The following is a 16,262-nucleotide window of genomic DNA, read 5'->3' as shown; positions in this document are numbered from 1 at the left end:
TCAGGCAACGCTGCATTAAAAACACTGCATAGACTCGGGAACACTCCCAGAAAGACACAGTTCACTGTACCATCTATAAAGTTGGGTTAATTGGAGATCGGAATTTCAGGAGCAGGCCCATGCCTCCAAAAACGCTCCTTCGGGTTCTCATCTAGGTTCCCGCAGTTCTGCAAGCTGTTCATTCTTGTTTACGTGTCCCACCCTCCTTTAACTTCTTCACTTCTATTTAGTACTTTTGGATCTGCCAGGCCCGGGAGTCCCCTTCGAGGCCTTCTCCAAACCCAGTTCATGCTCAGTTCATGTCCAAGCATTCACCTTTACCTACTAAAACTCTGTCAAACCTAAAATGAGGACGTGGGCCCAGCTAGTGAAAGCTCCTTTAAGCAAAGAAGAAGTGACATGTGAGCACGATACAGAAACAGAATCCAGAGCACAATCTCTGGGTCAAAGTTCATTCAGAATGGACTGATACATAATTACATCCTGAGGTCAGACAAATCAAAATTAGACATACTTTGTGGAAAATATGGATGTTGTCCTCTACAAAAAGAGGAGACGGACCATCCAGTTTGTGGCACCGGTGGATTTGAGAACTTTCCCATCTAAAAAGGCACATCAGTGTGCAACATACACTCACATCCAGATGATGTCTTTTTCAGGGAAGGCCTTGCATATTTCAGCAAAACAATGCCAAACAGCAATCTGCATCTATTACAACAGTGTATTACAACTTCATAGCAGAAGAGTCCTGGTGCTGAACTTTCACCGAATGAAAACATTTGAAGCATCATGAACCATGTGAAGATCCAGGACTGCTGCACAGCTACGATCCTATATCAGACAACATTCCTGTCTCAGAAGTCCAGAAGCTGCTCTCATCAGTTCCCAGATGTTTACAGACTGTTGTTAAAAGAAGAGGGGACACTACACAGTAGTAAACATGGCACTGTTGTTGCCATCAATTCAAAATGAGATTGTATTTTCTTAAAATGGTAGATTTTATGCTATTCCATGTTTTCTGTGTTCTGTGAATAAAATACGGGTACATGAGATTTGCCGATGATTGAATTTTGTTTTTATTTTTACACAGAACCCCAACTATTTTGAAATGGTTGTAAATAACAGTTGAAAATAGTGACTGTGGCCGTAAACAATATAAGAAATTGTTTACTGAGGTCATAAATTAAGTGAGAAGTAGTGACATTTTCCATAAACTTCCACACAATCAGACTTTTCTTTTCAAACATAGGAATTGCCCCTTGGTTCCATTTACATGCTCCCCCCCCCCACCCCCCCTTTTTTTTTTTTACTCACCAGTATCTCACAGACAGTATTTACTCATAGATCTGTGGTAGCTCAATGACAGTTCAAATTTCTCTTTTTTTTCTTTACCTTTGAACGGTGGACGCTAACACTCTCTTTGTTTCCAAGGATCAAAAGCTTTAATATGAAATTTAAATCAGCAATGGTGGTTTTTCCTTGTTATTAACTGTTAAGACCTTATTACGTAGGAGTGAATGCCCCTGGGCTTTCTAGCAAGGTCTTAAATAATTCAGTAAAGGAGTCCCTACTGGTAACCATTTAGAGTATACAGGAGTGCAAGCATCACTCCATCCAACACCGTTGGCATGGATTAATGTGTGACACACATGCACATCTGTACAAATGTGCACGTACACCACCACTTAAAACAAAAGACAAAATCAGAAAATTGATTGGTGTCAGACAAAACTGTGCAAAACACTCAAAAGTTCAAGCGATGCAAAAGCTTTCTTTATCCGGTTTCTGACTAGTGTTGATGCAGCATGTTGGGATGACCGATGATAATAAATTCAAGCCCATAATAAATTTGAAATCAAAAACTGATGTTGCTCCTCCACAAATGCATCAAATAACATGATCCTACAGCCAATATAAATTTGATATACTGCTATAAACCTAAACTGTCTTCTGCTCTTCATCATACAACCCTCAGCTAGACATAACTCGTTCCCTTTGGTGAGTGAGCTGGTGTAATCATCATGTCAGTTTTAGTATGAGATAATGCTTTCAATGCTTCACATCAATTTGCGGATCTTTGGTTTCTTCGCGTAGACTCTGGGAAAGTTTGTGGTGTTGCAGTCCCCCGCAGTCTGTGTAAGCTGTAATTGTGCTCGCAAGAGCTGAGCAGTCACATGCTCCTTCCAGTCACCAAGGTATAACTCAGTCAACACGCTGCGTACTGTTTACCCATCTCCCTTTGAAGCAGACTTTTAAAGCAGTGTTTACCTCACTGCTGCCTTAAAAAAGAGCTCAATCACTTGGGTTTTGGAGACATTTAAAATTGAGTAAGTGAAAACACTTGTCTGTGTGAACGGATGTGGGCACCCCTCCAAAATGTATTCCTGAGATGCCTGGGCTGGAGTCAGATCCAGATGGGTCTGAACTGAAACCAGATGGCTGGGTGAAGAGAACCACTGCGTGCTGCATATAGACGGGCTCCTTTTATGGTACAGGTACCCTGGTTTTTTGGTTGATCGGCCTGCGTGAGTGTGCACGCGTTTGAAGTGTTAATGCGCAAAAGCACACGTGGGCAGTGGAATGTGAAAAGCCTTTTCACTAATTATGTAAAGTCCATAAAAGGATCTTTTTGAACAGAAAAAAAGGAAGAATTATTCTTTAAATGACCTCGTAAACATAGCTGAATATAAGAATATACTAAAGTATTCTTTTTTTTTTTTTTTTTACTGGAACACAACAGTCCATGACATTAAAACAGGACTTACTGAAGTCATTAGATGTTCGAGTAAGCAGGCATGGCGCTGGAATCTGACACAAATAAAACAACACAGAAAAAGATGCAAGTCTGTGTTTCTTGAAGTGCACATTTTCGAGGTCACGTTTCTTTTCCAATACTGTGATTCTCTCCTTGGATATAATTTGCAGCGGATGTTAAACTTGATGAAGCCATGCAGATGATCTGTTTGCTGCACTGAAATCACAGCCTATGCTGCAGCAAACACACCTGTGCACCAGAGGACATCAAGAAAACAAAAAACACCTTCTAGCAGACAGCAGGTGTTTCGAGCTGAAAAAGCAAAGGGAGAGTTGAAGCTCGGGGAATAATATTGTACAGATTTGTACAGAACTCTGTGAGTGGCTTTGGCTTTTGGGAAACAGTGTGGGACTGATAAATCAATGCATCTCAAGTGTATTTTTAACACCAAGCACTCCTCACATACTGTAAGTAGACAGTACTTATTTCCACCACCAAAAGCAGTCCCATTAAAATATTTCCAATTTAGATTCTGCTTCTTGCATCAAAAAGAGAAACAGACACACAGGCATCGATCCAAAGGAAAAAATATATATCCAGTATATATATAAATATATTTTGTTGAAATCGTTGTGTGGCCCGAATCTGCACAGCAGTGTCCTTTTTAAATTCTTCACTTCAGGAGGTAACGACTGTGATCAGCTGCAGAACAGCACCAGCAGTAGGGGAGGTAAGATTCTCAGCAAACTGCTCGAGGACACTTTCTCATCGCAGGTGCTTCAATGTGTGACTCCACATCTTAACAATGACGAAGTGGAAACTCTGAAGCAGTGAACGAGCTCTAGCAATGAAAATTCAATGGGGGAATAAATAAATAAATAATCTGTCTAACTCAATTAAGGAGTATTTTATGAATTACAGCATTGTTGCCTGGTGTCATATATAAAGCAAAGTTAATTAGTTACTTCTATTGAGTTTTTTGTGTTAATGAAATATTGAGCAGAAATCCTTTATCAAAGGGATGGTGAGAGCAGCAATAAAAAGGTAGACCAATCTGCAGAAGAATGCAGTGCTTTCACTCCAAGCACAACGAGCATGCGGCTCATGTGATTGACTACAAGGTTGTACTTTTATTCGCTGAATCTTTAGCCCCTGGATTTGATAGCAATAGTCGGTTTCCAGGCTCTTGAACACTGCCCTCGCTTTATGCATTTTCATAATATAAATATGATATATGTTTACGCCATATGACCATTGTATGTTTCCACATTTTCATGGCTCTTGTTGCCTTTCCTGTGATTTGAGTGAATTGTGTAGTGCTTGAAAAACCTGAAAATCCCCCTGAAAATATTCATTTTTATTTATTTTGTGCTATGCATTGTTCTGGGCCTAACGTTTCATGTACACGAGCTGCAGCGTGTTTTCATTCCAGCTTCGAGATGCACAGCTCCGCTATGCTACTCGCATTATACAGGAATGCAGATCCTCTGAGCTTTTGCATTACGTAGTCATGCATGCATCTGCCCAAGGAATGCTAAAACCCATTCAGGTTCTGCAGGCGAAGAAAAAGAATTTAAGACTCTTAATAAAGACAAGAAACGTTACACCGTCGATTCTGGTGATGCAGAAATGAGTGTTTTATCCCATTAAATCTTATTTCTTCTAACAATTATAAATTCCACAAGCCCAGAACAGAATGAGGGATCTGAACACAGCAGTGTTTTTGATTTTCTGAGTGGTGAATGTCACTCACAATAGTAAATGGGCTTAGCTGTTCACTGCACCCACAGAAACCAAATCTCAGTTTGGCTACTCTACTTCTGCTGTTTCAGTAGATGTCCCTCTAACAATAGATGCTTATGACTGTGGCTTTAGCAGGCAGTGGCTGGGATCAGTGGATCTGTAGCAACAGTTATAATGAATAAAACACAGTGTTTTCATCAACAGGGGGCTGAGTGTGTTTCTCGACATATAAAACGACATTTTCTTTTACCGTCGGTGATCTCGTCTGATGGCCACCACTGGGTGCTGAGTCTAATGGAAGGCTGCCCACAGCTTACCTCCTGCTCAAAATATTTCCCCAAAAATTAAGTGTTATTCTCATGTGAACAGCAATAGCATCAGCTGCTAGAAAGAAAAACACATTACCCCCCTTGGCAAAACATCACACATCAAAACACACACACATTTCTAACGGTCGGTGCAAACACATCATTGCTGACTGGTGCGTGTAGCTTCCGACCCGGTTTCCACTGTTCTCAGTGTTGACAAGGGGATCGTGTTTTCTCTTTACACCTCCAATATACCCCAAACTAAATCTACAGGAGTTTGAAGATGCTGCACCACAGCTGCTGTTTACAAAAATTGATTGCATCTGACCAAAGTCCCTCTTTTGGATGCAGGCAGACTAGGATTTTCAGCTTGCTTTTGCTTTGCTAAAAATGATTACAAGAACTTGCTAAAATGCTTTATGCACAGGCATTAGTAGTATCAAACTCCCGTCCATTGCCCAAGTTTCAAATTTCTTGCTCACAATTACCAATCTTAGAACTATAGAGGAAGTTTCAATCAGGCAAACTGCAATAAGCTTCAGGCAAAATTCAACTTAGATGCAAAGTGACCTCCAATCAGAGAATCAGTCCGTCCACGTGAATGGAAATGAATGCAAAACCCTCACGCTTCAGTAGGCTGTTTTTACTGTACATTTATTCTCTGTAACAGATTTGCCCTTTCAGTGAACTCTGCCCTCTGTCTCCAGCACCATGCTGATGTTGCCTGTTATTTTTCTGAAAACAAGATGAATCACCTTCTTCTACCTGACAAAGGAATTCATTATCCTTTCCCCCTCCCAGAGGACGCAGGATTGGTCTTCTCAAATGTGTTTGTGGCATGGCTACGTTCCAAAAAAGCAAGAGAGTGCAGTGATGTGCTAACAAGGATGAGACTTCATGTCTTCAGTTTCAGTTGAGGCACACCAAAGCTTGCTTTCTGAATTTGTTGCAAGAGCAGCAACAAATTCAGAAAGCATGGATATCAGCTCAACATCTGACTCAAATCTTACATTGTTCACATTGTTGCTTTGTTACATATTTTTTCCAGGGAGCGCTGACAAAACCAGTAAGCATGCAGGATGAGCTTTGACACGCTGTTTTCCAAACTTACTTTGTATCGAGAAAAGGCAGTAAAAAAAAAATCACTTTACTGTAAATACAAAAGTAAAAATGTGCATCAAACACCAAAACTTTAACCTCGAAATAAAAAATGTGTCTTTTTCTTTACTAGAGGGGAAGCCGCAAGGGGATTAAAATGAATTAGATGATAGACCTTCTAGGTACAACATGCAACTTAGGCCCCTTCGCAGATGATTTATTGTGATTCATTCATTAGCCTGCTAAGTTCATGTTATCTTTTCATTACAAAGGCTATTGGTGTAGTCGGCATGTGGCCATATTTGGATTCCCCAGCGAGAGATAAGGTGCCAGCAGCTTTACATCATGCCTGTCTCCTTACAGCACTGTGGGAAAAATAATAATGGATACTTTATTGATCCCCATGGGGAAATTACTTGTTTTTCTCTGCATTTGACCCATTCACTCAGTGAAGCAGTGGGCAGCCCACTAAGCAGGCGCCCGGGGAGCAGTGTGTAGGGACGGTACCTTGCTCAGGGGTACCTCAGGGTAGCCGTTAAGTGGATTCGAACCGCCGACCTTCCGATCATGGGGCGACCACTTTACCTACTGAGCTATCCCTGCCCCACTATAACCCTAAATTAGGGTTATAGTGCAATTATTGCCAAAGATAACCAGAATGCAGCAGAGGGGCTTGACGAGGGGAAGCTGTACTCTCTGAAAAGTTACGCTAGTTTCATGGAAAATATTTAAAATCCCCTCACTAATGTGAACACTTACACTTGGCACAGAGAGGCAACCTAGTAAATGAACTACACGTGTGACAAGACAGATGAGAAGAAAACCACATTGGAGGAGAGAGAAAGAAAAGCATGGTTCTGGTGTAAGTCTAAAATGTTCCACACTCTGATTATCAGGACATTTCAGCTTCCTCAATGTCTGATTCGGCCTGAATTGGCTGAGCGTTGCAGTGGGTGAAGAGGCGTGAGGCTTCCATGATAAATGATAGCTTAGAGTCCCACACATCATCCTCTGTGTGCCGGCACGTGCAACTGCAAGTAAGTGCACTGCAAGACTGAACATTTTCCAGTTTTAGGAAGAGGAAAATAGTTAAGAGCAATCATCCGCACTTCACATCAACACTACAGGTAGTTTATCTCGCTGTTACATGAATTCCCCAGGCTAAAGCAACAATGGTGCCATCATTAAGCACAGTTCAGGAAAATGCCAGACTGATAAAGAAGACATGTCATTTGAATGCTCTGGGTTGATATTTGGACAAAGCTGTTTAAATCCGGCAAAGTACCCAGAACATTTGACTAAAGAAAAAAAAAGAAGGTGGTTAAATACACTTATATTAGCGGTTAAAAGGATTTGCATTTGTTGAGCTTAGGGGCTTTAGAAAAATAATTTAGGGTTAAGAAGAGGGCTAATTCTCGTGTTTTCCTTTTAAGGCAAGCAAGACTTGCCCCGGCGGTATTAGTGTTTCCTTGTAATGTAGCCCAAACCCTGGCATCTCAGAGTACCCTATAGCCAAAATGATCAAAAAGCATTTTAAGCATTTTAAAGAAGAAGTGGTATTGTAATAAAATGTAATAATATCTCCATAATGTCAGAGCAAGAGAAATAACAAGAACCACCAATAAGCAATGGGGTTATGAGCAAATTTGTGGCATTAACAGTAGCTCAAGGCACCAGATAGTCAGCATAAAGCAGAGTTGCAAAGTCTGCCAGTATCAGTTTGGTAAATGCAGGCAGATGTATAGTAGCTCTACAAAATGTTTTACAATGTGTTTCTAAGCCATCCATTCACAAACACTCACCAATGGCAGTGAGTCACCATGCGAGGCATTGTTCTGGCAACAGGAGCAGTGTCTGGTTCAGTTTCCTGCTCAATAACACCTCAGCATGTTTAGGGACCAGGGCTCGAACCCCTCCAACCCCGTGATTAGAGCCAATTGTCCGTGGCCGTACTGATGAAAATGTGTGATAGTTGTGTGGCTATGTGAACTACAATCCAATCTTCTGCTTCCATATTTTTGCTTTGCCTCAAATTTCACTGGAAAGGTGAAATACATTATAAAAGTGGAAAAATGTTAAGACAATGTTGAATTCATAGTAAAATATAAAATTTAGCATCATGTGACGCCGCTAGCTGACACATTTGTCTATGTAATTGTTGATTGTGACGGAAAAAATAAAGTCATGATACCAAGTCAAGATTTGTGAACATGTTAAAGCTGACCTAGATGACAAATGCATAGCTATTTATCTGGATTTTCCAATAAATATCATTTGGAAAATAAATTACAAAAGGGAAGGAATAAACTGCTACCTCCTTCTTATATAATAATAATAATCGTTTTGCAACAGCGTCTTACCTTCACTTTGATTATACAGCCAATCAGAAAAAGACATTTTCAGTTACCATTGGATACAAATCACTTTAATCAATTTATTCCACATATACGAGACATGGCTGATCTAATGGCAGATCAACTGTGTCTTACATATGAGGAATACATTGATCTTCTGCAATTAGGGACTATTAGCGGATCATAGAGCTGAAAACTGATGAAAATGGTGACGGAAAAAGACCACATGCCTGTAGCATGTGATAGATAATCTTAATTAGCCCCAAAACTGAATCTCATTTGAAAAACATGACCAAAAACACTTACGGTACTCAAATAAATTTCCTAACCTGAATATGGAGCTGTATGATGTACAAAACTGGCGGCTGTTAAATCATTTCATCAATTAATAGTGGACGGACTAAGCCCAAGGTCTTGAATACGATCTGATTGGTCCAACCGCAGAGCTCGTAATATTCAGCGCTCCCATATAAACCCGTGCAGACTTGACGTGCAATCTGTCATGCAAGTTAAAAGGATAGCGAGGAGTCCAGTGTAGAGCCACAGCTGACAGCCTACTCGCAGTAGCCTTCATTTGTTCTGTTTTTGCGCTGCAGAAGGTTTTTTTTTTCTTTTTTTTTTTCGGGGCGCTCTTCTTATGAATTACACACAAAGCAGGAGGCGTCTCTTTGCGTTTAGTTGTGTTATCTGTGTTGACAGGATGATGCCTTTGAGAACCGGACTTTTTCTCCTGCTGGTGCTGAATGCATCAGCCTATGAAGTGGATCAAAACGAGTCCTATTCGCCCAGGAGAGCACGCTTTTCTGCCAATAGCCCTAGTAAGTAACACGCTGCTTCCATCTGCACATCTCAGAGTGCACTGCTTGCTTTCTTATTTTTTTATTTACTTCTATCTATCTATTTATTTATTTATTTTTTCAAATGCTCAGCCTAATCTATATAGAGATCTTTCCTTCTCATAAATGTGTTGGCCTATGCAGCCGTTTCTGTCTTAACGAGCGCGTTGATTCGCGGAGAAGGCTGCGGGATTAACGCTGTGGTTTTTGCCGGTGTCCTGCCGGCAACAGATGAGCATGGAGCTTGGTGCTGACACCTGAGAGTGCAGGCTGTGTCATGCTGTTAGTGTCTTTCTCTTGGCTTCCTCCTTCTGCTGCATCGGTTCCACTATTTAGCACTAAAGCGGATTGAGAGGCTTTAAACACGGCGTTTTCTGGATATCGCGGAGCATTCTGGAGCCTTGAAGTTAGAAGAAGTAGATCACAGCATTGTGCACCGTTGCACGAAGCAGAAAAAAGCAAAACTGCTTGTCACTGGGTTGTGTCGTTGGGATTAATAAATGCAACCTCTTTTTTTTCCGTTTCCTTATGTGTAAAGGGAAAAAGCCCAAATCTTTCTAATAACCACTAAGAAAAAAAAGATCCGCCGCTGTACAGCATAAATCTGTTTGGCTTCATTCAAATGGTGAGTGTTAAAAAATATTAATATTCTTTGACTACAAAGGCACAGCTCAGTGATAAAAGGCAGTGGGTAACAGGGATGCTCTTCCCCATCTGCAGGAATTGCTTCATCATCATCATAAGATTTGCAGCTCACTCTCTGTGTTTCCAGAGCAATCTCTAGTCCCTGGTGGCAGATAGACTTAATCTGACTGTGCAGGTCAACAAAAGGGCCCAGATTCAAAGCCCAAGAAGGCTCTGGGCTCCTCTGTGACATGTCTTAATGGTTATTACAAAGGTCTTCAGCCAGGCTTTTTGCCATCTTAGCGGACTCTGAGATCAAGGATAAAGAAACGGATTGTTTTAGACCTCTGTCTAGAAGTGTCAAGATTTAAGCCAGCTGTGTGAATCGAATGCTGGTGCAGCATGGCTGTGTCACAGCTCTGTCATAGAGATGGGGGTTGCTAGTGGGTTAATCATGATGTGAGCATGGCAGCATTTTGTGAACATTTAATTCATTATGTAGGTGTACACGGGATCGGTTCTGGAGGCAGAGTCCTCAAGATCAACTTGACAGCTATTTTGTGTAAAATAATTGAAGACAAAGATTGGTGACAGAGTGTGTGTGTGTGTGTGTGTGTGTGTGTGTGTGTGTGTGTGTGTGTGTGTGTGTGTGTGTGTGTTTGAGGGGTGCAACTGTATGTTTATGTGTGTCTACAGGCATGCCAACAATTTTCAGGAAACTCTTTGGTATTTCTGGCGCTGTTCATCCAAGCGCTGCTGAAAAGAACCAAACACTGGAATATAAGTTCCTGCCAAAAGAAAAGTGAAGTGGTGCCAAATAATGTCTGAGACTCTTTGAGTTGTAAGGTGTCCAATCTTCAGTCAAGTCACTGTTTGCCCCGAGTGACTGTCTGTGTTTTGTGAAGCACCAAAGTATGAAAATTCTCTTTTGTTCGCTGCATTTTCTCTTTTAGCTGAAACCCTGGCAACCCTTCAGTAATGAGCTTAGTGAGTGTGCAATGTTTCCCAGTGAACCCACTGTTGACTCCCCTGCTGATGGTTCATTCTCTGTGCCCACAGCAGATGTGGCACGCTGTCTCAGCAGTGCCCTCCAAGTTGGGTGCGGAGCCTTCGCCTGCCTGGAAAACTCAACTTGCGACACAGATGGCATGCATGACATCTGCAAGTCCTTCCTATACAGTGCTGCTAAATTTGACACTCAGGTATATGCTTTCATTCTCTGTTGCTATGTGCACATGAGCTGTGGAGGATTATATGGGCGTATGTGTCAGGACAAGAGTGTGTAAAGCACTGCTGTTTTGTTTTTTCTTACAGGGTAAAGCGTTTGTGAAGGAGAGCCTTAAGTGCATTGCCAATGGCATCACCTCGAAGGCATTCCTCACCATCCGCCGCTGCTCCGCCTTTCAAAGAATGATATCCGAAGTCCAAGAGGAGTGTTACAGCAAGCTGGATATCTGCACGGTTGCCCGATCAAATCCAGATGCTATTGGTGAAGTGGCACAGCTGCCAAGTCACTTTCCCAACAGGTGAGATCGTCCTCTGCTGTATGTGCTTTACAAGTTTTCCCAAAACCAAGTTGAGGAAAAAACCTCTGTGAATTTCAGGCAAATAAGAGAGTGCAGCTTGTTTATGAGCAGCATAAGCAATGACTACACTTGTCTTGATTTGCATGTTTTGATTAGCATCAGCGTTTTGCATTCTTTCATGCAACAAAAGAAAATCAAACAGGAATGTCAACTTTGGATGGTTTCATTCCTATTGTTGTTCTAATACATATAGAATTGCAGTTTGGGAGTGGATACAAAAGGATAGAAGGGTGGAGCATGAAGCTTAGTAGGCCAGCGACTGGAGCCGGGATGGTTACGCCCATAGAGATGACATCAGGCCATCTAGAATGCGTGCATAGAAATGCTAATTTTGAACCATTACAGATTACGACGACATGCTTTCTTGCTGTGCTGCACATTTTGTCCTTTTTCCCTTTTAAGCCCCTGAAAAAAATGTAAAAATTCATTCTGTGATGCCTTTGTGGTCCAAGGTTTTATGGTAAGCTGTTACAGAGCCTGATGGACTGTGATGAGGACACGGTGGATCGCGTTAGGACCAGCATGGTGTCGCGGCTCGGCCCAGAGATGACCATGCTTATTCAGCTGCTGCAGAACAAGCCCTGCCCATCCACCGCTGTGGCTGCAGCTGCCGTCATCCCAACTGGAGCAGAGAGCCGTGGGAGCTGGCGGCTGTCCATGGGTCCCCATGTGTACAAGATCCAGCCTAATCTGCGAAACAGAGACTCTGCCAGTCATTTTGGCAAAAAGCGCTCCGCCAGCGACAGCTCCTAACTTCCACTTCCACTCACCCTCAAAACACCACAAAAGCTCCTCTATTCCCTAGAGGTGATACCAATCTTTTCCTCTGCTAGACTGGAAGTTACAGAAATCCCACCTCTAGGGAATGCCGGACCACCCGTAGAGTCCATAGAGTCGATATCAGTTTGATTGTTGTTATATTATATATCCTACACTTTAGACTCGAAAGAACCCCATCTTCCATAGACTGTTTTCAAATGTGCCCGCTCACAGTTAGTGTTGAACAGGAGGCTGCTACAATTGTGCGACGTGTTCCTGTTCGCTCCTCTTATCGTCCTTTAACAGAGATTAATTCGTAAGTCTTTTGACGACAAGCTAAAAAGGAAAAAAAAGGAGAGAAAAAAAGAGAAAAAAAGTGTTTCATGAATCTAGAGCACAAGCCAGTACTTTAAAAGTAAAAAGAAAAAAAATACAATTTCATAATCCTGATATTTGTTCATGAATAGGAAATCAGTAGTTTGGTTATTATTGGTTTATTTGTAGGAATGGGTAATTACTAGTAGACTTATCTAATATTTCTGCATTGAGATTAGTCGAATTGTGAGCATGAGATGTGGCAATGAGTTTCATAACTGTTTTTGACACTATCATAACACTTAAATGTACTGTATACTAAGTTACCAGAGACAGCCATAGCTAGCCCTCTAAAAGAGAGCGCTCATAATGGAGTGAGGTCTGTAGAGGTTTCATGCTAACCTTTGAGAGGTTACCTTAAACTGACCAAAAAACTTCTAACTGCCCTGAATGCTATTCATGAAATACCAAAATTGCGTATAGCTATAGCACTTATAGATTTTTTTTTTAATTATTTCTGATGGCAGATGTAGCCATGGTCATGTGTTTTAAATCATTATCCTGCATGTAAGGATTGTTCAGGTCATGGCCAAGTCTATCAGAAGAAGTCCTTTTAGCATATCTTGTATCCAGACACTTGCAATGCATAAGACTGTTGAGCTCTATAGTATATCTAGTATGGGACCATGCTTAGTGAGATCTGTGTCCATGTTCTTAACTGAGTGCGAAGCAGTCGTGTGTGCGCGCAGTAGCTGATTAGCACGTTCACCGCTGAGACTGAGAGCAGAGTGTCTTCTCGGACTGATGAGCATCACTCTCTGAGGTGAATCATGTGACATGCACACTGGCTTCCAGGTCAAGATGGAGAATGACTATTTAAAGAGAAAAACAAAAGCCTTGTTGGAATTATATTTATTTTCCTACTATATTATTTAATGTTTTTATTTTTATTTTAATGCATTATTGTAGTTTTAACTAATTTACAGATTTAAAGAGCAGTTCAGTCATGGCTCCTATTTGAACATGAGCTCTATGCCAAAAAAAAGTGAGCTGACACTCTGGTGACTGAATGGGACCCATGTCATGACTCTGTGCTGGCCATAGGGGAACAAGGTTGGTCATTCAGGTCAGGTGATCTACTTCGCGGAGGTTACACGGGACCACAGCAAAACATTAGCTTAGTTTTTTGACACAGTTTCTGGTTGTCGGTGCAGCTGCTAGATGCTCACGTGTGGTGCTGGGGAGTCGTGCACGTTATTGAATCTAAACCAGGTAAAACAAACATCAGCACCGGGGGGCCTGTTAGGGAAGCTTCTCGATGGTTCTACACTTGCTTGCAGTGCTTTTCTTTGCGCGGAATGAAGGTGAGGCATAAATTTAACAAATATATGACACATAATCCGAGACATAACCTTTGATTTAGGTTGAGCCACATCTCTCACAGCAAAACTTTTGATCTATTTTTGCTAAGACTGGCCTTGTATTTAGCTAGAGATAATGATTCGATGGGTAGCAAGGCGAAATATAAACATAGGCAGCGTTTATGTAATAGCGTAATGATTTTGGGTTACTTTGGACGCTCATGCTTTAGGCTGTAGCCAAGCAGTCGTGCATCCGTTAAGTGATTATCTTTCAAAAACAAATTTCACAGCTTTGAGAGACCAAGACAATCATCCCAAACCAGTGCACGATCATAGAGCCACAGTCACTAAGAAGGGTCTTGATGCTGGTGTTTGCTTTTATAGATAGATGGTGGAACTTCAATAGGATAATCCATGGCTTAGTTTAGAGAATAAAAGTATGTTGAGTAAGTGAGTAAATATTTGTGCACATTGAAAATGCAGTATGGAGGTTTGAAGTTTGAACTAAGAATGGGTTGAGTTCACTACTATACAGGTTTATTTAGCAACTATCCCATTTTTAATCTTAAACCTCGCAATTCGGTCGTCTTGAAATTCTTTTACTCCCAAGTCGTGAGAAGTAATTGCCTTACGTTTGACTTCAGTCAATAGAAAATGAGCTGGACCCAGTCCTGTTTAAAAAAAAATGCAGAGGATTACTAGTGAACCGAGTGACGCTCAGACCAGAAAAAGAGATGTTTTATTTTTCAGTGTCAATTTAATAGCTATGTTAAAATTCCAAACTATGCAATAGTCACACACAAAGGATTCACAGCAACACAGAAATTGACCTTTATTTCATTCAGTGCCAGCTGATGCTGTGTGAATCAAGCAGCAGCATGTGTGCTCTCATACTGCACTCACAGTGTGAAGGCGATGCTCCTCTATAATGCTTTATGGTTCTGTGTTTTACTTCTTTCAGATTTTATTTTACACTCGCATTCGTTTTGTTCTGTGAATCGTTTCTTTTGTGTCGTGTGGTGCAAATGGACAGCTGTTCTGAAGGAATCTCTTAGGAAGTTAAGAGCTATAGTCACACTGTAGTATATCCTAGCTTATATTTTCTGTTAAATATGCACTTTGCATCTTAACCACTATAAAGGGCATTGAAACATTCAGTACATGTGCAACTGAGACATATTTTATTTACGCAGCGAATGGAGATAAGTAGGAATATTTTGCATCCTGAAGGGTCAGGGCTTCTTCATGTGCTATTGATACATATGTCTATATCTTTGTTGTCCATGGGTAAATCCAAAACCCAACAGCTGCTGCTAAACTGTTACTAGCCTGATCGATGCTGTCTGGATGCCCCTCCACTCTGGCCGCTCTGATCTGTCAACGTGCAGTGAGCTCAGCATCGGTCCATATTTGCATTTAAACACACATTAATGTCTATCCATGTCTTCATATTTATCTCCTATGAACATTCTCCATGTCAAATATATTTGGCACGGGCAAATTGACTGTTTCCTCACCAAGTAAAATGTATTGGTAATTTTAGAGAATGTACCTGTATACTGAATGTCTCGTTCGACAAGGACATGACCGAGATAGATGACCGGTGAAGGTTATTTGGGGGAACAACAAACAACAACAACAAAAAAGAGAAGAAAAGCTTTTATTTTCTTTCTGTTTCAGATTTGAATTCAGGTATAGGGCGCTTAAGGTGGTACTGGAATATTGTTCAATTGACCCATGGTGAGTTTTGTGAAACTGTTTCTGTCAGTGCTAGAGACAAAAATCTCCCTGACCTCTGGCACTTCGTGGTACTCTTTCCTCTCAAGACTTGAAATGCATAAATAAATGTTGTTGTGCTTAAACGAAATCGAAATGCTTCAGTGACTAGTAAAGTTTATTTTGTATTCATATATATATATATATATATATATATGAATACGACACTTATTTTAATATCAGATTCAAAAAGTTATTGCTAATTTAGGGAATTACTGAAGTTCCTGATACAGATGCTATGTAACGCATGATTGACCCTTGTGAATCACTTGCACTTTAAAATATACCCATATACATATATGCCCATACTGTGTATATGTTTGGGTTTTTCCTCTGTACTGAAAAGTCATGAAAGATACAAATGCATCAGTTGTCTGTCTTTTGCTGATCAGAAATAAAATATTTATCATATCTGGCATATGGTATGCAATATGTTGCTTTGCTCTTCTTTCACTCGTTCCGATCTTTTATAATATGCTGATTTAAAGTCCCTTAGGCTCGCATTTTTTTTCCCACCAGCTTGCCTAAAAATATTCACAAATGTCTCTTGACTTGACGCCTTCATTTTATCTACCGGCAAACTGCAACATGTGCAGTTTAATGATGGAAACTGAGGAGAGAATTTTCTCATTACATAAGCTTTGAGATGCATTTATGTTCAGACTATAAAAGATTTTAAACTACGACGACCTCCCAATTATCCAATCCAAAGTGTCAGTGTTGTACTGGGTGTTCTTTTCTGCAACA

At 40.9% G+C, this 16,262-nt stretch overlaps 1 protein-coding gene across 2 annotated transcripts; it reads left to right on the top strand.

The window, feature by feature from the left end:
* Positions 1–8,749: 8,749 nt before the first annotated feature.
* On the top strand, positions 8,750–15,938 carry stc1 (stanniocalcin 1). 2 transcript variants are annotated; one of them, XM_082555436.1, is made up of 4 exons: positions 8,750–9,076; positions 10,781–10,920; positions 11,033–11,244; positions 11,757–15,938. In XM_082555436.1, the coding sequence occupies exons 1-4, from the start codon at positions 8,896–8,898 to the stop codon at positions 12,055–12,057; spliced, it is 834 nt and encodes a 277-aa protein (XP_082411562.1). In that variant the 5' UTR covers positions 8,750–8,895; the 3' UTR covers positions 12,058–15,938. The 2 variants fall into 2 exon arrangements, with proteins under 2 accessions (XP_082411562.1, XP_082411561.1); XM_082555435.1 differs by having other exon boundaries at positions 10,778–10,920.
* Positions 15,939–16,262: the final 324 nt, after the last annotated feature.

The sequence above is a fragment of the Aulonocara stuartgranti genome, assembly GCF_965226115.1.
Source record: "Aulonocara stuartgranti genome assembly, chromosome: 12".
Lineage (NCBI taxonomy): Eukaryota > Metazoa > Chordata > Actinopteri > Cichliformes > Cichlidae > Aulonocara > Aulonocara stuartgranti.
The sequence above is the reverse complement of the archived record's forward strand: the minus strand, read 5'-3'. Positions and strand labels throughout refer to the sequence as shown.